Source organism: Asterias rubens, chromosome 9 (assembly GCF_902459465.1).
Source record: "Asterias rubens chromosome 9, eAstRub1.3, whole genome shotgun sequence".
Taxonomy (NCBI): domain Eukaryota; kingdom Metazoa; phylum Echinodermata; class Asteroidea; order Forcipulatida; family Asteriidae; genus Asterias; species Asterias rubens.
The window spans coordinates 10,176,349-10,200,535 of NC_047070.1; the positions used below are offsets into that span (position 1 = coordinate 10,176,349).

At 37.7% G+C, this 24,187-nt stretch overlaps 1 protein-coding gene across 1 annotated transcript in view; it reads left to right on the forward strand.

The window, feature by feature from the left end:
• LOC117294588 overlaps positions 1 to 24,187 on the forward strand; it is a 58,265-nt gene that overhangs the window by 28,350 nt on the left and 5,728 nt on the right. The window contains exons 3-8 of the mRNA XM_033777073.1: positions 328 to 414; positions 16,720 to 16,902; positions 17,716 to 17,894; positions 22,024 to 22,185; positions 22,942 to 23,056; positions 23,848 to 24,025. Coding sequence (XP_033632964.1) covers positions 328 to 414; positions 16,720 to 16,902; positions 17,716 to 17,894; positions 22,024 to 22,185; positions 22,942 to 23,056; positions 23,848 to 24,025 — 904 coding nt within the window. The remainder of the gene's footprint in view (positions 1 to 327; positions 415 to 16,719; positions 16,903 to 17,715; positions 17,895 to 22,023; positions 22,186 to 22,941; positions 23,057 to 23,847; positions 24,026 to 24,187) is intronic.

Consider the following 24,187-nt stretch of genomic DNA (forward strand, 5'->3'; position numbering starts at 1 on the left):
AATGTGTTCTCAAAAAGTAAAGCATTTCATGGATTAATATTTCAAGAGAAGTCTTTCACCTTTACCTTCTGTAAACCCCGTAAATTATTTGTAAATCTGTGAACTTATTTTTTTTTTTTTCTGTTCTGAACGTGTATAATGGCTTTAATACATGCTGAATATCTGCGTAAGGGTAGAAACCAAATTACAATCTTAATAACCCTGCTGCAAAATTAATATCTGTTAACAATTGTTATTTCAAAAGAAATCCAAACTATTGGAACGAAAATGTTGTAGAAATTTTGGAATAATCATTTTTGATGGTGCTATTTTATTTTGTTGCTGCAGGTGTGTTTACGGCAGGAGCTAGCCATAATTTACAGAGTATATCCCGTCAGGTTATTGGTGATGTTGCCCTCAGTCAGTGCAGATCAGGTTTGTTATTTCTGAATGTTTGTCATAGGTTAGCAAAGTGTTTGTTATTCAAAAAAAGTGAACTTATCAAGGCCCGATATTCTTGCTAAATGAATCTGATTTCCAAATTGTTTTTTTTTTTTAAATCAGAAAATCGGTTATTAACAAAATCCGTGTTTAAAGAAAAGGTTCACTATTGGTAATTGTCAAAGACCAGTGTTCTCACTTACTGTATCTCAATATATGCATAAAATAACAAACTTGTGAAAATTTGAGCTCAGTTGGTCATCGGAGTATGGAGAAAATGAAGAAAGAAAAAACACCCTTGACGAATTTGTGTGCTTTCAGATAGGAATGAAAGACGTCTAGCTAGAAGTTTATTATTTTAGTGAGAAATTACCTCTATTTCAAAATCTATGCTACTTCGAGGGAGCCGTTTCTCACAATGTTTTATACTATCAACAGCATTCCATTACTCGTTACCAAGTCAGTTTTTAAGTGACTATTTGTTTTGAGTAATTACCAATGTGTACCTTCCCTTTAAGCTTGAAGTGAAAGTATACCTTTGTTTTTTTTTAACCGTTTGATTGTTTTAATCATATATGAATATTTTAAATACAAACTAACCTGTGAAAAAATCATTTCAAAAGATGGTCGCGTTTTTGAGACACTGCCGAAAATCCAGAATAGTTATGTCAATACAGGAAGAATAATTGGAATACACAATCTGAGTAGACATTACTGTCAGTACGTAACGCTTCTCAGATTCAAATTTTGGGGGATACAGATATATTTTTGCATACCCGCATTACTTCAAAAGTGTAATTTTTTCTCAAAATGCTTTTGAAATACTATCAAAAGCTATCTTCTAGCCAAGTCAGTTTTTATCATCTTTAATTGTGTGGTTTTCCATTTTACCTCGTCCACTAACACGGTCGGTCGTTTATGGGAGTCAAAATTTTGACTCCAATGGCCGACCGTGATAATGTAGTTCGGGACATAAAAGAAAACTGAAATTTCGTATGATACTTGTGTGGATCATTATATTCTACTTTTTAAAACATCTTTCTAACCATATGCATTTCATAACAACTGGTTTCAAACGCTTTTTATAGACCAACTCTTCCGATCCAAGGCAATGGCTCCTTTAAGAGTGACTACCAAACAGGCACATTCCCTTAAATATAACATGTACATGTACATGTAGATGTAAATGTACATCGGTCAGCCATTCAAACCAACCTTCCTACTTTCTTCCAAAGGCAATTATCATGCCTGCTTATCATGGTATTGAACAGCACCTTCTTTTCTCTTCACCATTTGTATTTTGTCTCAAAGAATACAACCTTTAGGAGTTCCCCTGGCCTCTCTCTCTCCCCTCCTTTGAGTCTTCTAAGGGATTTTAGCAATTATTCCTTGTGTTGTCTTACAGGCAAGTCCAGGGTGATTCCTGACTATTAAAGACACTGGACACCTTCGGTAATTTTCAAAGACCAGTCTTCTCACTTGGTGTATCTCAACATACATGTATGCATGAAAAACAAACCTGTGAAATTTTGAGCTTAATTGGTTGTCGAAGTTACGAGAGAATAATGGAAGAAAAAACACCCTTGTTGTACAAGTTGTGTGCTTTCAGACTTGATTTTGGGACCTCAAAATCTAATTCTGAGGTCTCGAACATCAAATTCATGGAAAAATACTCCTTTCTCAAAAACTACGTCACTTCAGTGGGAGCCATTTCGCACAATGCTTTTATACTATCAACAGCTCCCCATTACTAAGTAACCAAGTAAAGTTTTATGCTAATAATTATTTTGAATAATGACCAATAGTGTCCAGTGCCTTTAAGCATTCCTTGTGTTGTCCTACAGGCAGGTCCAGGGTGCTTCCTGACCATTAACTAATTATTTACCTTGTACATGTACATGTCCACCTGTACATCACTCCTAATGATCCCGAACGCCTCTTCACTGGATGAAAAATGCATACAATTTATCATTCATTACCTCTAGGACAAACAATTATCCCTGGATGTGGATTGTTATGTCTCGCCCCATCCTAATGCCTTGAATTGCAAATTGATGGCTTAAGATGTATTCATTAGTCTGTATAGGTGTATAAATACATGTTCATCAGATAGAGGCCTACTGCTTACATAATGTACACATTGTACAGTGTGCAAATTTAATAAGGGAATCAATGTGTGGTGAAGAGGTTTTCAACTAGTGGTTTAATCCCAACGAGGCTTGGTTCTTGATAATTTTACAAACAAAGGGTTATACACACCCACGTGACGCGCTCTCCACTAATAGGAATAGCGAAACTGTCTGAGGTATTTATGAATATCTATTTAATCGTTGCAACACCCGTTGTTAAAATATAGGGTTCGAACTGCTTCTACCGGGCAGTCTTTGTTTGGTAAGACATCTGCTCTAGATTGGTAACAGTTGATGGTTCGGAACCCACCCGAATAGTACATGTATGCCTGCGATTTTTTCTATTTAATCGTTGCGGTACCCGTTGCTGAAATATAGGATTCAAACTGCTTCTAGCTACCAGGCAATCTTAGTAGTCTAGTTCGTAAGACATCTGCTCTAGATCAGGCAAATATTGTGGGTTCGGAACCCAACCGAATAATATGTCTGCGATTTTTTCTATTTAATCGTTGCGGTACTTTTTGCGAAAATATAGGATTCAAACTGCTTCTAGCTACCAGGCAATCTTAGTAGTCTAGTTTGTAAGACATCTCTCGCAAAAGTTGTGGGTTTCGGATCCCACCCGAAAAATATGCCTGCGATTTTTTGTTCACAGAACTCAGAAAAGTACTAAGTATACAGTGATGACAGGGTAAAACCACATAGATGAAAGGGTGAACCAAATAATAATACATTATACATTATACATGTTGTAGACAATTCTAATGAATGTGTGTCATTAATCACAGTGAAGCTCATTTTTGGCTTCAACAAATTTAAAAACAGATATCCCTTTTTAAAAACCTCGGATTGCAAACTCAAGTCCTTAGTTCACATTAAATCATTAAACACTGTGTATAAAGTGAGTCACAATCTGCTGGTTAAATATAATAACATGTTTAAGAAACCTTATGATCCTTAAATGTATTGACGTCACCCCCTCTCATCTTAGAGCTAAAACGAGTCATTAAGGAAACAGTGAAAAATGTATTATGTACGTGCATCGCACAGGATGAGCCATTGACCAACCTTCTTTTGGCCTCTAGGTGAGGGCGCCCTACCCAAATGACATCATGCGTATTTAGGTCTGATGGCAATCATTTTAAAGGCAGTGGACACTATTGGTAATTACTCAAAATATTTATTAGCATAAAACCTTACTTGGTAACGAGTATTGGGGTTGATGGTATAATACATTGTGAGAAATGGCTCCCTCTGAAGTGACGTAGTTTTCGAGAAAGAAGTAATTTTCCACGAATTTGATTTTGAGACCTCGGGCTTAGAACTTGAGGTCTCGAAATCAACCATCTAAACGCACACAACTTCGTGTGACAAGGGTGTTTTTTTCTTTCATTATTATCTCGCAAGTTTGATGACCGATTGAGCTCAAATTTTCACAGGTTTGTTATTTGATGCATATGTTGAGATACACCAACTGTGAACGCTAGTGTTTGACAATTACCAATAGTGTCCACTGCCTTTAAGTATTTGAACCATCAGGAACAATTTTGTCTTTTATCAATTTTTGGTTCCAAGGGGATATATTTTGTTTAGTATTGGGTTATGCAAAAAATAGTAACTGGTTTGACGTTTGGACCCTAGCAGAGTCTTTCTTGAAGCCTAATGGTGGTTTATGGTAATGATTTGCTCTGGGGACTGCGCTCATACAAAAATATTATGTTCTACATGTGTAGCAGGGCTGGAATTTCACACTGGACCAGGCCCAAGGCTTGTAGTTTTAGTGTTGGGCCATTAAACTCATGAATGGACAAGTCCAGCAGTCTTGTGTTTTTTCAATTGAATAATACGCAAAATCTAATTATATGAAAGTGTTGAATGACACCTTTCTATTCTATTGAGTATGAAATATGAAATATCAATAGAGGTAAATGAGAACGATCTTTTCTAATACTCTGTATGGGGATCTTATACGTAGGTCATGTTCAAATGAAACCAGTTTCAACTTAAAAATGTGTCAGGAAGTTGGTCTCATTTTAATTCTGGTCTGGCAAAAACTATGCTGGTCCAGTAATTATTTTGAGTAACAAGCCAGGGTGGTCTTGTGGTGTCCACATCCCCCCCCATACTCAAGCCTTTTCAAAATACACTGGTTTGTTTTGTATCCATGGCTCTAACATAAAAAATAAATAAAAAGTCTTTAAAAATGTTCATTACTCAATGTTTGTTTGAACTCAAGTACAATATTTACAAATATCTATAGATAATACATTTTTGCTTTTGAAATCCTTGAAAACCCACTCAACATACCCAAACTAAAAAAAAGTGTAAGTGTTGAAATGTATCCGTGCAGCAGAATGTAATCTTAAAGCTTGTTGGGAAGATGGATAGCACTGGTCAGGCCATTGGTTAATATGCAAGGCTTTTTTTTATAAGTTGAAAAAAATATTGGCAGCACACAGATAAATGTGGTTTGATGTGGTTTGACTGTGGGCAAAATTTCTTTAATGACACAAACAAAAACATATTTGAAATAACTTGAAGGCAAAATCTTCAGTGCACTGTGATGATATCATTTATCAGTGAAAGTTGTATTTAGGCAGTCACTGAAAGTACACACCTTCATGTTCGTTATCTATTTGTAGTTATTTTTAGCGATTCTGAGTGACTATGGTTGAAACAGTTAATGAAACGTTGACATGTACTTGAACATTTTATGCAAGCAAAGCTATCATTAGGTAACAACCTTCAAGATGGCCAAGCTTACTTACACGTAGGGTTGAGTGTGTGCACATAGTGTTGAGTGTGTGCATCAGACTTGGATATTTTGCTATTTATGGTTTTTTAGCCTTGGGACATCTCAGTGTTTTTTTTGTGTCACCATACTTGTTCATTTGTACAGGGCTCAAATCTGTTGGGGGGTAATCCATAGCCTGTAGGGCATTTATTTAACAAGACCAGATTGAACATGAGTTGGAACATGACCAAACGAAGATCTATCTCATTTGTCAGGCTAGCCGCTACTCCAATACTCGAAAGAATTAAAACATTATACACTGTACATGTACCAGATTTATTGTCAACAGTTTTTTTTTTCAAGAAACTACAAACGAGGTTCTAATAATAATAATAATAAAAATAATAATAGTAATAAGGAAAATTTATATTGCGGATGTATCCACCTAATAAGGTGCCCAAAGCGCATGAAAAGAAGAAAACAGACACAAATCAACAGAAGGAAGAGGGAACATCGAGAAAACAAAAGAAATAAACTACTGAAAAGCTGTTTGAAACAAATGAAATTTCAATTTGTCTTTAAAAGTGTCCATGGTGCCACTATCCCGAATGTGTTTTGTCAACCGATTCCATAGTTCTACTGTTTATTGGTTAGTTTGAGAACACAAAACCACCGGGCTTGTCCAGTCAGGCCTGCAATCTAGTGTTTTGAGCCCTGATGTATGCAGTAAAATTACTATAGATCAATCCATTTTTGTATTCTCATTTTAAAATTATGGCCAGCACCCTGGCTCTGAGAGCTCATCATTTTAGGGTTTACCTCATATTTGGATCATTTGCTATTAAATCATTCTGGTTGTATTTTTGAGTCACCACACTTGCTATTTCATCCTATTTGGGCCTACGTGTAGTCAAAATTATTAGGATCAATCCATTTTTCAAATTCTCATTTCCAAATTCCTGCCAACACCCTGTCGTTGAGAGCTCATCATGTACAATGACGCGGTGAATATTCGTGCTCGGAGAGAGAGCTGGCCTAAGAGACATCATTTACATGTACATGTAGTAAATATCTCAAAATTGGATCAATTGCTATTTATGGTTCTTTCATCATTTTTACATGTTGTGAGATTATTAAAGCCATTGGACACTTTCGGTTAACAGTATTGTCCAAGGCCCACACTTCGTGTATCACAGCTTATATAAAATTATGAACCTGTGAAAACTTAGGCTCAATCGGTCATCGGAGTCGGGAGAAAATAATGGTAAAACCCACCCTTGTTTCGCACGTTTCGCCGTGTCATGACATGTGTTTAAAATAAATCAGTAATTTTTTATATCGAGAATTGATATTGTTTTAATAATAATAACAAATTCTTATATAGCGCATTTCACAATAACCGTATCAATGCTCTTCGCATTAGTGCCCTGGTCATGGGGCCAATAACATCCCTGTAATGTTTCTCAGCTCCCCTGGGAGTATACAGCCCTGAGCTGCCTGTAAGGCGCTTGTGGCTTTTTCATACACAATAAAAAACCTCTACCCTCGCAGGTACCCATTTGTACCCCTGGGTGAAGAGAAGCAATTACAGTAAAGTACATGTACCTTGCTCAAGGAAACAAGTGTCACGACCGGGATTCGAACCCACACTCCGATGAATCAGCACCAGAACTTGAATTCGATGCTCTTAACCACTCGGCCATGACAATGTTTTCTCAAAAAGTAAAGCATTTCCTGGAATAATGTTTCAAGAGAAGTCTTTCACCATTACCTTCTGTAAACCCTGTAAATTATTTGAAAATCTGTGAACTTTTATTTTTTTTCTGTACCGAAAGTGTCCAATGGCTTAAAGAACGATTATCGATTATCAATTTGAAATTCCTGCCAACACCCTGGTATTGAGAGCTCATCATTTAGTATCTCAGAATTGGATCATGGTTTTTTTTAAATAATTTTTACATGTAGTAAAATTAGTAGGATCAATCCATTTTTCAATTCTCATTTCCAAATTCCTGCCAACACCCTGTCGATCAGAGCTCATCATGTACATTGAAGCAGTGAACGTTCCTGCTTGTAAAAAGAGAGCTGGCCTAGAAGACATCATTTAGCATGTTTAGTGTATATCTCAGAATTGGATTGTCTGCTAATTATGGGTCTTTAATCATTTTTACATGTAGTAAAATTATCAGGATCGATCCATTTTTCAATTCTCATTTCCAAATTCCTGCCAACACCCTGTCGTTCAGAGCTCCTCATGTATGAAATTGAAGCAGTGATGTTCCTGCTGGGAGAGAGAGCTGGCCTAGAAGACATCATTTAGCATGTTTAGTGTATATCTCAGAATTGGATTGTCTGCTAATTATGGGTCTTTAATCATTTTTACATGTAGTAAAATTATCAGGATCGATCCATTTTTCAATTCTCATTTCCAAATTCCTGCCAACACCCTGTCGTTCAGAGCTCCTCATGTATGAAATTGAAGCAGTGATATGTTCCTGCTGGGAGAGAGAGCTGGCCATGGAGACAGAGCTAGCCAAGGAGAGACTAGCTTCTTGAGGCATCTGTTGAGATGAAACCTACCTTTGTCGGTAGATCACAAGATAGCAATGAGCAGATGCAACCCTCTTAATCAATTAGCCGCACGACTGCATGTACTTAGTTGTACTCAATACAAGCCAGCTGCAATTACATAACATTGATTTCTCCTACTCCGTGTCTCTCTCTCGGACCTTGGAGGTAGAAGTCTGACTTGAGATCCTCTAATATATCTGACCCTGACTATTGTGGTTGCTCGTCGTCCTGGATGTGTACGAGGTTCACTTGATTTGTACCTTGATATTAATTAGACATCCGTTATTGATAGGAGTCGTTGAGAGATGTTTTCAGAATGAGTGGAGTGTTAGCCGAAGTGTGATGTACGGTGTAATAATATAACAATAATACAAAGCATTTATTGAGTGCTCTGTTTAGGAGAATGATACGTGGATAGAATGATCGGCTTGTACAAATGTAGTAACAAATCTACACTTCTCTTCTCTTTTTCCCAAAAACTTTGTACTTTTTCAAACGAAACTTGGTCACATTTATCCCTTTTTTTGCAAATATTAAAGGCACATTATAGTCCTTGCAACATTGTCGAGTACAATGCTTTGATCAGTTTACAATTATGTTTTTACTTAAGAAGCTGCAGAGTCAGTATTAAGACATTAAAAAAATGTTAAGGTGTTGACTGTAGAGTGAGGAAATCCTGTTTATAAAAATATTGACAATTTCAGTTTCTTTTGGTTCATAAATTTGCACTTTTCGTGTTTCTCCAAGTGAGTAAACGGAATACCCAATTTACAGCAAATGTGGAGGCCCCATTTCAATACTCTGATTAAAACCATATGTGAGGCAGACCTTAAACAAATTTATTTATAGAAAGAAAACACCTTGAGTGATGTTTTTTTTTAAATCAATTTATTTGAAGATGGTTTTCACTTTTCAGGTTTACTCAAGATTTCTTGGAGGCTTATTTTGAGCATTGGAAAATGTATACACATAATGAGCAAGTTCGAGTGTGCACAATGGTTAACTAAAGGTTGACCATTTGCACTCGAACCCAGGCTGGTCGACCATTGGTTGACTACTGTGGTCGACCATTTGGAACCAGCCTCATGGCCATGGTTTCTTCACTGGTCCCAACAGCATGTTCCATTCTAACCTGTGTGAAGCGCAGAGGGGAACTAGTGACACTATAGCGAAAAGGCGGGGGGGGGGGGGGGGGGAGTTGACTAGACTTTCATTATGAGTCGTTCGAGTGATTGAGTCTCTGCGCATTGCTGGACAGTAGTCAACCACGGGTCGACTTCGAACTTGCGAACTTGCTCATACGTAGTTGGCAACTACAGCTATGGTACAATATTATAAAACCTGAGTTGTTGTAATTCTTCTCCGAATCGCTCAGAAAAAAATGTTCCCAGAGTAACTTGAATGGCACTGGCTCTATTTTTGTCATTCTCACAATTTTTTCAATTGTACATTTTGACATTCTCAAGCCTTCTTGACGTTGAACAGGAAACTGCAAAGGCGTCCTTGGTTTCCTCTTCAAAATTTGAAAATACCTGTCTAAAAACAGAATTACTCGTCCATGACGAAATGAAGACATTTTCACAATCTATAAATACCCAAGTGCTATCCAAAAAATAGGAGTATTATTTTTGACATGTTTCTTTAACAAGATGCCTTCTAATTTGCTAATTTGGACTAATATTAGCCACAATGGCTGACTTCCAACGGCTTCTTGAAACTTTCACACCTCTTGGAGACTCATGTTTGTTTTCTTACATTTTGGGAATTGGGTAAAAACAGATCGACACTGTCAAAAGCTGACAGCACGTGTACATGGCGTATAGCAATGCTGGGCTGGAGCTGAAACCCAAACCCTACAACTCTGTCAAAAAGAAAAAGAAACGTTGTATTATTGTAGATTTTCCTAACTACATGCAAAACATTGCTAAAAGAAATCTGCTCTGTTTAAAACTCATATACACATGTTACAGTTTAATAGATGGAAGTTTTAGTTTCACTGGGGATGTAACCCATAGAGCAAGGAAGAGTCTCGACATTGCTCGATGTCCATACACACTGATGTGTGTTGGCACTCAGTATACTTTCCTTATTAACTCTATGGAAAACCAAAAATGTTTACAGGCATATTAACTACTCGGGTGGGATTCAAACCCACAACCTTTGCAAATCTAGAGCAGTGTCTTACCCGGTTACTATATTGTTATTGTTTCTGTGATTTGCATATTTTCCTCAAAGTGAAGAAGAATATGGATGTATTTATAACTGCACACAGTTCCCATTAGAGTTTAGTTTCTGTCAAAACATGATGTACATGTAGCAATTTTAAACATGTAATTATACATGACAACCCTGGGTTACATACTAATCATGGTATGGTTTCAATGACTTCACTTCTTTAATATTTGTGTGCCCAATGGGACATATTCACATCTTTAGTAGACTGTCTTCCCAAGGGGAAGTTGTCAATACAGTAGGTGTGCTGTATATTTCAGTTTCATGAGCAAATTGAGCTGGATACGTACATCAACATCTTACACAATAAACACTCGACAGGGCCTTATCAGAGTATACGACTCTTTCTAGACTTCATATCCACATGAGTACATGCAGTACTCCTGGTTAGTCAATAGTATTCAAATGGCGTCACACACAGACTATCAGCCATCTTTCTTTCCTTTTCTCTCACAATGCAAAGCCATTGCTGAAGCAGTCTGCGTAGAACAGGGACATTTAAGTGAATTCCTTGCATCGGTGGTCCGTGATTAGTTCTCCTACATGTACTGCCAGGAAGCAATTTCAACGCTTGATGCAATACAATTCCAAACGTCTAATAAGCAAATAAACTTTTCAAAGATGGAGGCTATAGGGAGGTATATAGCGGATGTGACCTGTGACATCACATGCTTACAAAAGAGCCACAGAGCCTGGACTTCCTGCAGGCATGATTTGTACACAGCCTAATGGAAGAAATCATAAAATCTTATATTTTATGGAGATTGCGCTGTCTAATTCTTATCAACTTTTGATATGATGAAAGGGGGCGGCACATCTCAAAACTTGTCCAGCTTTTACTTTCATAATTCTTGAATTTATGTGGAAACTATGACACAAAATGTCAACTTTCCCATATGACCTGTGCAGTATTGTGCCTGCCAGAATACTCAAAGAATGTACAAGGTCACACTTGTTGTAAACAAAGTTCACATGGTCTGTAGAGGGAGTCCTACATGCAGGAAAATGTGTCTGAAAACAGTAATATTTCATTGTTCATATACCTGTACAGGATTGCAGCCGGAAATATTAATAATAATTATAAAAAATTCTTATATAGCGCATTTCACAATAAACCGTATCAATGCGCTTTACATTAGTCCCCTGGTCATTGGGCAAATAACATCCCTTTTATCTTTCTCAGTTCCCAATAGGGAGTATACAGCCCCGAGCTGCCGTGGCGCTCCGAAGACTTTTTCATTCACAATATCAACCTCTACCCTCGCAGGTACATGTACCCATTTATACCCCTGGGTGAAGAGAAGCAATTATAGTAAAGTATCTTGCTCAAGGACACAAGTGTCTTGACCGGGATTCAAACCCACACTCCGGTGACTTGGCATCAGAACTTGAATTCGATGCTCTTAACCACTCGGCTGTGACACTCTACAATGGGTCATGGTTGGTGAATAATGTGTAATGTTGAGGATGAACACAACAATTCCTTGTCTCAACCTTCCCTTAGTGCTGAGTCTCTAATAATAACTGATTGAATTTGTATTGTGCTCTCTCCAGTACCAGCCTGTTCAAGGGCTAATACCAATCAAAATGCCAGTACGAAAAAGTTTAAGAAAAAGTATTGTTGTACATGTACACCAGTAAGAACAAGCAAAATTGAAATCAAAGCCTTACATGTATAATGACAAAAGAGGTGCATGAACAAGTACCGTAATACTGATTGAAAGAGTGCAACTTACATACAATAGCATTAAGAAAGTTCACAAGAAAATATGAACCATTTCCCTTTCTATTGTTGATATTTAAAGAGGCTATGTCAGATTTTTGGCCCCAAACATTAAAAAAAAAATTTTTTTTGAGTGAATGGTATTGCACGCTCTAACAAAAACAAGTTTAGCTTTTACTTTTAATGGTCAGGAACCATGACAAAAATTTAAAACGTTTCTTATAAAACACATAAGAATTGGCTCAAAATGGCTCAAATGAAAGCATGTAACTTTCTCGACCCCCATCAAAATACCTTATTTTACCTTAATTTTTTAAATCAAAATTTTGGGGTAAAATCGGCCAAAAATCTGACATAGCATCTTTAAGGTGGAAGAAACATGAACAGCCTACCTTTCTTCATCATTGTCACAAAAGTCTGTCTAAAATAAAATCTCAAGTAATAAAACCCGAAGGGAAAGTGACTGGATAAATTCTAGAAATAATCTGGTGTTGAACAAAGAAAAATTTACTATAGAGCAGGATTTAAATTAATCTCTGGATGAACGTGCTCAGTTCTACCAACTGAGCTATCTAGCCCTAAAAATATACAATGTACACGCTGTATTAAAGGCAGTGGACACTGTTGATAATTACTCAAAATAATTATTAGCATAAAACCTTACTTGGTGACGAGTAATGGGGAGAGGTTGATGGTATAAAACATTGTGAGGAACAGCTCCCTCTGAAGTGGCATAGTTTTCGAGAAAGGAGTAATTTTCCACGAATTTGATTTCGAGACCTCAAGTTTAGAATTGAGGTCTCGAAATCAAGCATCAGAAAACACACAACTTCGTGACACAAGGTTTTTTTTTTCTTTCATTATTATCTCGCAAATTCGACGACCGATTGAGCTCAAATTTTCACAGGTTTGTTATTTTATGCATATGTTGAGATACACCAACTGTGAAGACTAGTCTTTGACAATTACCAATAGTGTCCAGTGTCTTTAACATGCTCAGTTCTACCAACTGAGCTAATACTAGCCCTAAAAATATACAATGTACACACTGTATCAAATCTATTGCGCTTAGCGAATGAATGGAAATACTTGTCTGAAAGGTTTGGGTGTTGAGTTACTAAAGATTGTGATGATGCGTTTGTACAAACTGTACATATTCAGATACGTGTAGATTAGGAAGATTTCTCACCAATATGTCCAGGGCTTACATATAAGGCAGGCCCGGTACATGTAGGCCTAAATCATAGAGTTATAGAGCACAACTCAACTCACATATGGCCCGACCGGGAATCGAACCGGGGTCACCTTGGTGAGAGGCGAGCGCTTTATGCACAAGCCAACCGTGCCACGGATGATGTGTAAGTAAATTTTGCCGAAATTGAACATTTCCCAAGCTTTCCAGCTACAGTGATTTTAAGTGCACTTTTGAGGCATGCTTCATTACACTACCAGAGTGGCGTACATGTATATCATCGTCATAAAACTACAAATAATGTAACTCTGACTTGGGTCATCAACCACCTCGGATTTGTTTCCCGATGATGGACAAAAACAAGCCTGATAAGTTATGATGTTACTAACAAGGACTGATGGTAATGCATTTATATGCAGGCTCCATTATTCGCTCTCTGCACAATGTTACCCTGTGGCATGGAAAAATCATTGTTAATTATGCCAGGGGAATGGCGAGCCACACAAGACGTGGCTTGTACATCTGAGAAAGTCCATTCAGAGGAGGCCATTTATGCCGTCCTGACTCTGCTGTAGGGGTTGGCCCGCCTCATCACATGTAGATGCATTTGACTTTGCGTACTGGATTTCTTGTGGAATTCCCCTCTGCTTTCAGGAATATATTTGCTAAATAAAGAGAACATAATTGGTGAAATAATTTGTTGTCATGGTTACGAGCGGACCTTTTTTTGAATATATTTGCTAAATAAAGAGAACATAATTGGTGAAACATCTTGTTGTCATGGTTACGAGCAGACTTTTTTTGAATATATTTGCTAAATAAAGAGAACATATTTGGTGAAATAATTTGTTGTCATGGTTGCGAGCCGACTTTTATGAAGACAGTTCTAGACTTTGCAGTAGCCTTAAGTCAGTTTGAAATTAATTGTCTGCAAATAAGATATAAGTGAGAGGATTGGCAGTCGAATGCTTGGACTGGTAGGCAATGAGCAAATGTAATTTACACATATTCACTATAGATCTTTAAATGTGTATGAGCATTACTGTAATGTCAAAAGTGTTGATACATGTACGTGTTTACCTCACATCAGGATCCTTGTCATTTGATTGGTGGAACAAGCATAACATGTCGCATTTTACTTTGAGGAATCCTATATTGATCATTATTGGATGCTTGGACCTACATAGAGTCGTCCATGTTATTTACCTGTAACTTGCACAAGTCACTATCTTACATGTATATAATGTGATGTGTCTATTGAAAGAAAGAGCATCACTCTAATGTCAAATGTGTTGTCTGTGGCTATGTTGAACAGTATAAACCTCGCAAAATCCTTGTCATTTGATTGGTGAAACAGGCATCACATGTCACACTTTGTTTTGCCATGTATACTACCGCGACACGATTTAATATAGGAGTCCTATTTTGATAAATATTGGATGCTTAGGCCACTACACAGCAATGCTTGGCAGCGCCTATCCCAAAATATTATTTCTACTTCTGTTGGTCCAAACAATTGGCACAGCCGTGTCTTTGTTGTTTAGAACGTGTGGGCTGGACAAGTTTCTGTATCTATTTTGTATTTATGGGGAACAATTGTTAAAAATGACAAAGATCTACATACATTACGTGAGTTAAATAAAACAAATACTGAATGCATTTTGTTAAATGCATTGTCACAGAATATAATCACTTGTAGTCTCCATTTCACGAGGCTTCTGGAATTATCCACATTTTTGTTGTGATTATTATTCTACAGTGTACAATGCACACATGTGCATTGAATATTTGTATTTCAAAAAATTCACATGCATTTGATTAGAGTTAGAGCATGCTCGCCTGCAATGCTTTTTAACCCTTCATGCCCTTGTGCGATTGCACTGTATAGTGTAATGCTGTACATTTTAAGCTTTGAGTTTACACTTGTCATACTACTGTTTTAAAGAAGTTGCAGATACAAATTCAAGAAAACAATGTAGTCAAAGCACACACAAGTTCTAAGCTGACTAAGTTCAGTCATTTTCCCAAAGGTCATTTTAAGGACGCATGGAGTGTTGTAACCAATAAACGGGGCCAATCAGTCTTGCCATTACACAACTAGGGCCATAATTAATCAGCCTTTGACATTGCTTGGTGAAGTGACTCAAAACACTTTTGAAGAGATGTTAAATTGGCATCGGGTAATATATAGAACATTATTAGTTTATTTTTTATTTATTCATTTAATTTTTTGATTTTTTTTTATATATATTTTTTTTTTGGGGGGAAGGGGGGTTACACCGACGTGTGTAATAACACTGTATACTCAGTACTTTCCTGAGTTCTGTGAAAACAAAAAATCACAGCCATATTGTACTCTGGTGGGACTCTCAAATTCTGTACACTCTACTGGTGTATGTAAAATCACAATTGTGGGTGAATGCCATGATAGGATTCTGTTATTTTGTTGGTCCAGTACATGTATATTTCTATAATTGATCAATATTAATTAATCGGTCAACTGTTAAGACAGAACAGGTTTTTAGTCCACCTCTTTCAGATTTCATGAAAACTTTTCATTTTTTTCTGACATCATGTCACTAGGATATCAGGCATGTTTTTTTACGCTTTTTTCCATGTCGGGTTTTCTGAGAAATAAATATATTGTTTTGATAATCAATAAATGTGATTGAGCCTTTTATTTAGCTGAGCATTTTGTGCTCGTCACTTCTTGTACATAATAGACAGGTGCCCGAAGCTAGAGTCAAGTGTAGGAAGAGGGAAGGGTGTGGGAATGCTTGGGGGTACCAGACGGTAACAAAGTCTCTGTTCAGTCCCCTAAGGTGTATAGAGTCTAGACATGTGTTTTGGAACTCTTTGCCTCTGAATCAACAGAGAAATGCCCTGTCTGTTATCCTCCCCCACCCCCCAACCTTTCTTTACCTTTTTTTCAGGACGGATGGGTTAGGGGAATAGCGATGCAGTTTGAAGTCTTTCTTCATACATGTACCTGTCTTGTGTGAAGTTGTTTCTGAAGTTAATTGAAGCTTTGCATTGTGTGAATAATAGTACAAAATATACTGCCAAGTCACATACATTTTGTGACTAGTTTCTTGCTCATTTTGACTTAAAAGAAAAGTGTGCTTAAGTAGCTCTATGAAATTGGGCGGACTTCCAATTCACCTTGAGGGAGTAACACTATTTTCTTAATTTGGGTACCTGGCCCCTTCCCCCAACCAGAACAAGGCATTTGTTTGTTGGGGCAGGAGAAACGGCTTAAGAATAAATTATAAAAAATAGTTAACTTGCGGGTACAACCACCATTAAATATTTTTTGAGGGAGTGTTGGCTCGGAAAAGAGCCGGTTTGACAAACAGAGTACTTATACTGTTTGAAACGTCAAGACCAAATCAACTCTTTTCAGAGACAGCACTACCTCAATGAGATTTAATACATGGTTGTACTGGCAAGTTTACTTATATTTATAATTTAGTTGTTTCTCCTACACCAACAGACAAATGCCCTGTTTGGTTGGAGGAGGAGGCCTAGTAAATACCAGAATTAAGCAGGTCTTTGTTATTCCTGAATGGTGTATTGGAAGTCCTGGCTTGTGTACATGTATCACCAGAAAAAAAAGCCATTATATAGTCAGAAGAGGGGTAGGCTAACACCTACAGTACTCAAGTCTTTGTACCCCTTCCAGCTGTAATCAAGTCTTATTTCTACCCTTTATTTGTAGGTTTATGTGCAGCCCTTGCCTCTGCATCAACAGACAAATGCTTCCCAGGAAGTGCTCCCTCCTCCATCCACCACGGGAGCAGCACTTGCCAGCTGTTCCAGGCAGCGCTGTTACCCTTGCTGAGTCTCCTGTCAGCTTCTGAACATCAGCACACGGCGAGCAAGGTCCTTCCAAGGGGTGCATGTAAGTAGAATGGAAGGGCTGTGGTGCTTGATGCAAATTTCATTTACTTTTGTCAGTCTTACACAAAAGGTCCAATCTGACTGCTTTCTCAAAAGGGTCTTATCTTTTTCAGAGCCGAAGCAAAACCAAGGTTTGAAAGTTACTGTAAAATATCAAATCTTGTGTGATTTAATTTTCAGCCAAGGTTCAGTGCTATTCATGGGCTTGTAGCCAAATTATTAATTTTTTTGTGGGAGCGTTTTTTGTACATTTTCAAATTTTGTTTAATATTACCCTCCACTCGGCCCATAAGCCTCTCTTAATATTTATGCATGACGTCATAATTCTCACCCAAAATGAGGCTATGGGCAACCGTCCGCCACCACTTGCAGTGGCTGCGCCCATTGCCTCGTTTTGGGTTAGCATTATGCCTTCTCTCACATTGCACCAGTCTTGTGAAACAATCTGCCCTATGACATTGAAACATTAACTCTCCACCAAATTCAAACTCAACTGTTTACTGCTCATTATTAACATTCATGTTATTGAGTGTCCTTTTCTGCCCAGGTCTTCAATGTTTTTACAATCTTTTTGTGCAGCACCTTAATTAACATTATGTTACAAAGTGTGACTTATTGTTATCATGTGAGAGGTACATGTTGAACTCAGTTTATTTGGTTTTATCTTTCAGAAAGAATTGAAACAAAGACTCAGAGCCCTAATTTGTACATCTCACTGAATTGGGAAATTGTTTCCATTTTTGTTTGTCATACAGTGGACAATGAAGCAATATAAAATTTGCCTTAATTGTATATTTTGTGTTTTGTCTTACAGCAAGGAATGGAGCCACCCCAGCAATACAGGCACCCAGTACTCAGACGCTTGTGAACACACTATCTTTGGCAATCCTGACTCTTGAAGCCTCAATGAGATGGTGCCAGAAGAAGAGCATGCAGTTCCTGGCATCGTGGTCTGTGGACAAGTTCCTGTTTATCTCGCAAAGTGACCTAAAGGTAAGCTCTATTATAGACACCTGGGCTGCATTCCATTTGCGCAAAAGTTGCGTTTGCGCACACTTGCTTACAATTTGGAGTGGAACAATTTGTGTGCTGCCAATGTTGGCCGATGACGCAACCATACGCGAATGTATTTCTGAGATGTTGATCGTGGTTTTAAAATGGCAGACAACAACAAGATTACCAAGGGGTTTAAGGAGACAATATTTATTCCTTGTCATGAAATTAACTGTAATGTGTTTTACCTTGACTGATAACACAATCATTGGAGTTGAAATAACAACTTATCAGATGATATTATGATGTACAAAAGAACAAAAAAAGTATTTCTAAATTATAGCAACAAACAACGTTACAAACAAAATATGCATGGTGTGGCATCTTCATTATACAGAGGACTGCCATATTGACATCACGAAAGTTGACAATCAATTGTTCCAACAATCACAAACGTTTGCGTGAACAGTTGCTATCTGTTTATACAAGTGGAACACAGGCCAGGCATAGCTCAGCTGTCTTGGTGGTTTACTTCATTCAAACCAATACAAATGTTAATCCAGGCTAGAAACAAAACATATCTGGTCGCATGTCGGTAAAATGAGAATCAGCAATTATCGTTGCTCTTGCATACCTGGTATTAAAGATGGTGGCTGCCTGGTACAGATCTGTGCAGAGCCTAGGCCGTGTCCGAAATGGCGACCCGGCTATTGAGAGAATTGCTACAAATTGTGATTAGAAGCCTTGTGTAAAAAAAAAAATTGGTGACGATAGGATGCCCATTGGGTTACGCTGCGTTTGGACCGAAAATGGCCTCACGCAACCACTTTACTAACGAAAACTGGTCCCTCTTTGGATCTATATAACTGTACTATTGACAGGCTTGATACTTTGGGTAAGGGATCTTTTTAAAGGGAACCTCTCGTAGGGAAGAGAACATCATTACTGAACAATCTCAAGGGGAACAAAAGCATTGAATGTCCAAGGGCATGGAGGCAATTGTATCTACACAGGTCTGTATGTATTCATGACCCTGTATGGTGACAATCTAATCTCATAGAAAGACGTGAGCTGTTTTTACATGACTGAATGTACTGTTTCATGTATATTGTATGTATGTACATGTATCTCAGTGGGGAATTATACAACGGGTGGATGGGGGACAACACAAGGCATTTCAGCACTTTGGAATGGCATCAGAATGTGGGGGAAAAGGACAGTCTAAAACGCCTTGTACTTCATACATGCCCTGCTTTATAATTCCTGTTAAAAACTGTAGCATTGCAAAGTTTGAATATTTACCAGCTCTATTATACATCAACAGGCCTGATACTTCACGGAGGCAACAAAGATCGATTGCCCCATGGTCGTTGCCTTAGTGCCCTTAAAACGTTCCTGTAGATATTAACAATTTCCCCATAGGGTGCCCCTAATAACCTAGGAAAAAAATGCCTTGGTGCCTTTACCCTTTCAAAAATGAAGTATGCCGGCTCGCATTAATAAGGCCAGGTGCGTGCGTTTTGTGAGTATACCGTATGTCAATGTTTAAATCTTGTAGCGCTGTCTGAACGCAAGGAACAACACTTGTTTACGACACCCCGACCCCTAACTCCACTGCTCATTTAGTTAAACCATTTCTGGTCTAACTTCTTGCTCTCGGAACATAGCCTAGCTGTGACTACCCCCCCCCCCTCCTAGTGCAGTGCACTATTTGAAATTGTGTTCCATTATATACATTATGGGCAGAGCCGACCATAAGGAAGGAGCCATGCAGTTTATTACTGCCAGCCATGCAGTCCACAGATACAATGATGTACATTAAGAGTGCATAATTCACTGTGTGTTTTGTCAGTGAGACCTTTTTTTAGAGAGCCCAAACAGCCAGTAAATATCACCATTATAGCAATTTAATGCACTCCCATTGGTCAATCGATATGGTGCTTAGTCAATCGCTTTGATGGTTTTATTCAGAAAGGTAAATTTGCCAACCACACGTCCACAGACATCCGATAGTTAACCAAATAAGGCCATCCATACTAGAACTAAAAGATAAGCAGGAAGATGAAATAGTAGATTCCTTATCTATTTTTTGGAACACCAGGAGTAAAGATGACTTCATACAGTTCCTCTTATCTATGTCTTGGGTATAATGGGAACTGGGTGCGCCAAATTTCTTAAAGATGCTATGACAGATTTTTGGCCCGAAACATTAAAAAATAGATTTTTTTAGTGAATGGTATTTCAAAGAGTATCACCTGCTCTAACGAAAAAAAGTTTAACTTTTACTTTTAATGGTCAGGAACCATGACAAAAAATTTAAACGTTTCTTATAAAACCCATAAGAATTGGTCACGTGATCCGACAAAAACTAATTTTGAGCACTTTATTTCACTGCTACTAATAATTGGCGGACTTTTTCGAGCAATGGCTCAAATGAAAGCTTGTATATTTCTCGACCCCCATCAAAATACCTATTGAATTTTAAATCAAAATGTTGGGGTCAAATCGGCAAAAAATCTGACATAGCATCTTTAAAGCATGTAAGCATAAAAACTTGCTAAGTAAAGACAAATCTTGCTTAATACTGACAGAAACCGATTACCAGCCGAGATTCCATAAGGTTTACATTATTTTCTGCTCAACAGCTTTATGAAATTTGGCCATGTACATGTACATGTATGCAATGTTTGAGACATTGTAATTCAAACATGGTTCTTTAACCACTGCTTCCAACAGGAAGAAATCTTTATTACATTACGGCGACCTGTAAACCTAGTTATTCTTGCTGACAGAAGTCCCAAGTGTTTTTGCTCTGTGTGTACAGTAGTGCCAATATGTACATCCTGTGTTACGATACATTCAATACGAATCACACCCAAGTAATATGCCTGTGATTTTTTTTTCACAAAGCTTGGAAAGTACCGAGTACACAGTGCTAACGCATATTGGTATAAGGGTATATTATACACATAATGAATGTTTATGAGTGCAATGGTGCGAATATGTTCATGAGTTGAAAGATGGAATGTTCCATTCAACGAGGCGGAGCCGAGTTGAATGGAACATTCCAGCTTTCAACGAATGAACATATTCGCACCATTGCACGAATGAAAAACATTCATTATTTGTTTTATATAACATCCAAGTAGAACTTTGTCATTTTGATTGAAAGAAACAACTTTCAAAACAAACAATTTCAACTGTAGAAGCCGAATGCTAGTAATTTTACTATGCCTTCTTGCAGTAACACCTGCTGCGTTACCAAAGACACGCGCACGCAGTGATGTTTTTACTCAGCTTTTTCGTTCCATCCGAAAAGTACCATTGCACGCTGGCACGAAAAAGCACGGCGAGTGACTCAGCGTGCAATGGTACTTTTATTTGCTATCACGTGACGGACAATCCTCCAATCAAATGGCAAGGATCTGCTTGGGTGTTATATAAAACCAAATAATATTCTTTATCCCCATTGCAAAATTAACATCTATAGTTGCTGCGGTACCCGCTGCAAAAATATAGGATTTAAAAGAACGCGTTGCCTTGGATCGGTCGAGTTGGTCTTTGAAAAGCGTTTGTAACCATTTGTTATAAAATGCATATGGTTAGAAAGATGTTTAAAAAGTAGAATGCAATCATTTGCCTCAAAATTGCGTGGTTTTGCGAACTAATACGGTCAGCCATTTATGGGAGTCAAAAATTTGACTCCCATAAATGGCCGACCGTGTTTGTCGATGAGGTACATGTAAAAGGAAAACCGTGCAATTTGGAGTGATACTTGTATGGATCATTATATTCTACTTTTAAAATATCTTTCTAATCATATACATTCTATAACAAACGGTTACATATGCTTTTCAAAGACCAACTCGACCGATCCAAGGCAATGTGTTCCTTTAAAGTTCCTCTTACTACCAGGCAATCTCTGTTGTCTAGTTTGTAAGACATTTGCTCTAGATTGGCAATGGTCTTTGGTTCGAATCCCCACCCAGGTCTGTGATTATTTTTTACAAAACTTGAGGAAAGTACAGTGCTAACACACATCAGTGTAATGAGGGTAAAACCAAATCAATTTCTTTATTCCCAATGCAAATTTAACAGCTATTAAAAAGATCTACTATGGTTCGTATAGGTGACAATCGATTCGTCTGTACGTATTCTACAAGCTTGTCAATGGCTCTGTGGGGTCGCCTCTAAGGATGCTGATCGCTGTGCTACTCCTACCAAGGAGTCTGAGGTCGAGAGACTGGAGGAGTTGAAACTACAGCTGGACACCATCAACTCAAGACTTCATGTAAGACTTATATTTAAGTTTTATTTTTTTTCAGGACTTGTTCCTCAAGGAAGGTCAGATAGATATCGTTAAAGGCATTGGACACCTTTGGTAATTGTCAAAGACCAGTAATCTCACTTGGTGTATCCCAACATAAGCATTATAACAAATCAGTTGGACTCTCAATTGGTCATCGCAGTTGCAAGAAAATAATGAAAGAAAACACACCTTTGTTGCATTATAAAATGCTTTAGGCCTGAAGTCTTTAATTATTTGAGTGAGAAATTACGTCTTTCTCAAAAATTACCTAACTTCAGAGGGAGCCGTTTCTCACAATGTTTTATACTATCAACAGCTCCCCATTGCTTGCTGCCAGATAAGTTGTTATGCTAACAATTATTTTGAGGGATAATAGTGTCCGCTGCCTTCAAGGGGAAGGTTTACATTTTATAATTAATTAATTGAGCTACAAATTTTGCATAGACCTTCTGACCTTATCGCAAATATTTGGTGTGGGCGCATTAGGCATGGAATGAGGTGCATGGTTGTCTACCTAGCAATCAAGTTGGTGCTTGAGCAATGGGTCTTTCTACAATTGCGCAAGCTTTGCAGTGAGAATTGTCTGTGTGTAAATTGTGCACAATTAAAAGTTAGTTAAAAATAGACAGGCAATGCTTTTTCAATGATGCAATGATAGAGAAACTTTGGTTTACATGTAGTATTTATGCACTATGTAATGAAAGGTCCTTTGACTAACTCAGGATTTACTCATTTCAGTGTCTATCCAGTGAGCTGCTTGGTTTGTTCAGTCAGTACTGTAGTCGTATGTGTACTGATGTCTGGCAGCAGGGAATGCCCATGGGCAAGATATGGCGCAAGAAAACAACAGACGGTGAGTGCGGATTCTGCAACTATTGTTACAATGAAGGAGCTCTTTTTGTTTTGATCAAGTCAGTCGCCTTGGATTGGTACTGGTTAGAGATGTTTTACTGTCAAGAAAATTGAAGTCATGAATCCCGAATGAGATGTGATCAAGCTAAATGAGTCGTTTGTCGGAAATATCATTATGGAGAAAAAAAGGCAAACAAGGGTGAAATTAAAATAAAACAATTGTTTAAATTCAAGTGATAAAATATATCATGATTTATATTGGCGACTTCCTACCTACCACTTATGTTCAACGAACAACTCGACTTTGTTGGTGGTTCTACTTGAACAACAAAGAAGGTACAATGTATCAGCATGGAGTTTTAACAGCATTAAAGCTTTGATTATGCTCTTTTCAATTTTGTAAAAAAATAACCAATAACCTGGTTAAAAAGCAGGCAGTTCTCCTTAAAAATCTACTCCGCGGTATTAAAATAAATAGCAAGACGGTTCTCTAAAGAACAAACTCTCCCTGGCAAGTAGATACACACATGGTGTTGTTACCGCTAACCAAATATAGATTGATACCTCAACATACAATGCCTCAAAATCCAATATCCCTGCTTGATCTCATAACAAATTTTAATTACTTTTAAGTATTAAAATTGGAATAGAGTTGAACCTCGATACTCAACTTGAACCACAGCAAGAAGAAAGAAGTCAGATTAGTAAAATGCACAATAGAATCATTGTGTTTTGAATGCTAATGTAATACTTTTCAAGCAACAGTTATTTTTCCTTTCTATTTGGTGACAGATCTGCCTACTGAGCACAACCCCTATGTTCCTGCAGCTGTTAACACAATACTGGTGCCATTAGTAGAGGGTGTGAGTAAACTAAGAGTATCAGCCCAGATTGCTGTCGTGTCAGTTGCCATAACCAACATGTTGGAAACATGGATGGCACACATACTGAGGGAAAAACCAAAGTTCAGGTAAATGAAACATTCTAGATATGTTGGTACATGTACATGTATTCTATCATGTCTACAATGGATTACATATAGTTGACGTTTTTTGTGTTGTGTATGAGCTATTGAGTTTCCAGGTATGTGCTTCGTATTTGAAAGGGCAGGGGCACCAAGGCATTTTCTCCT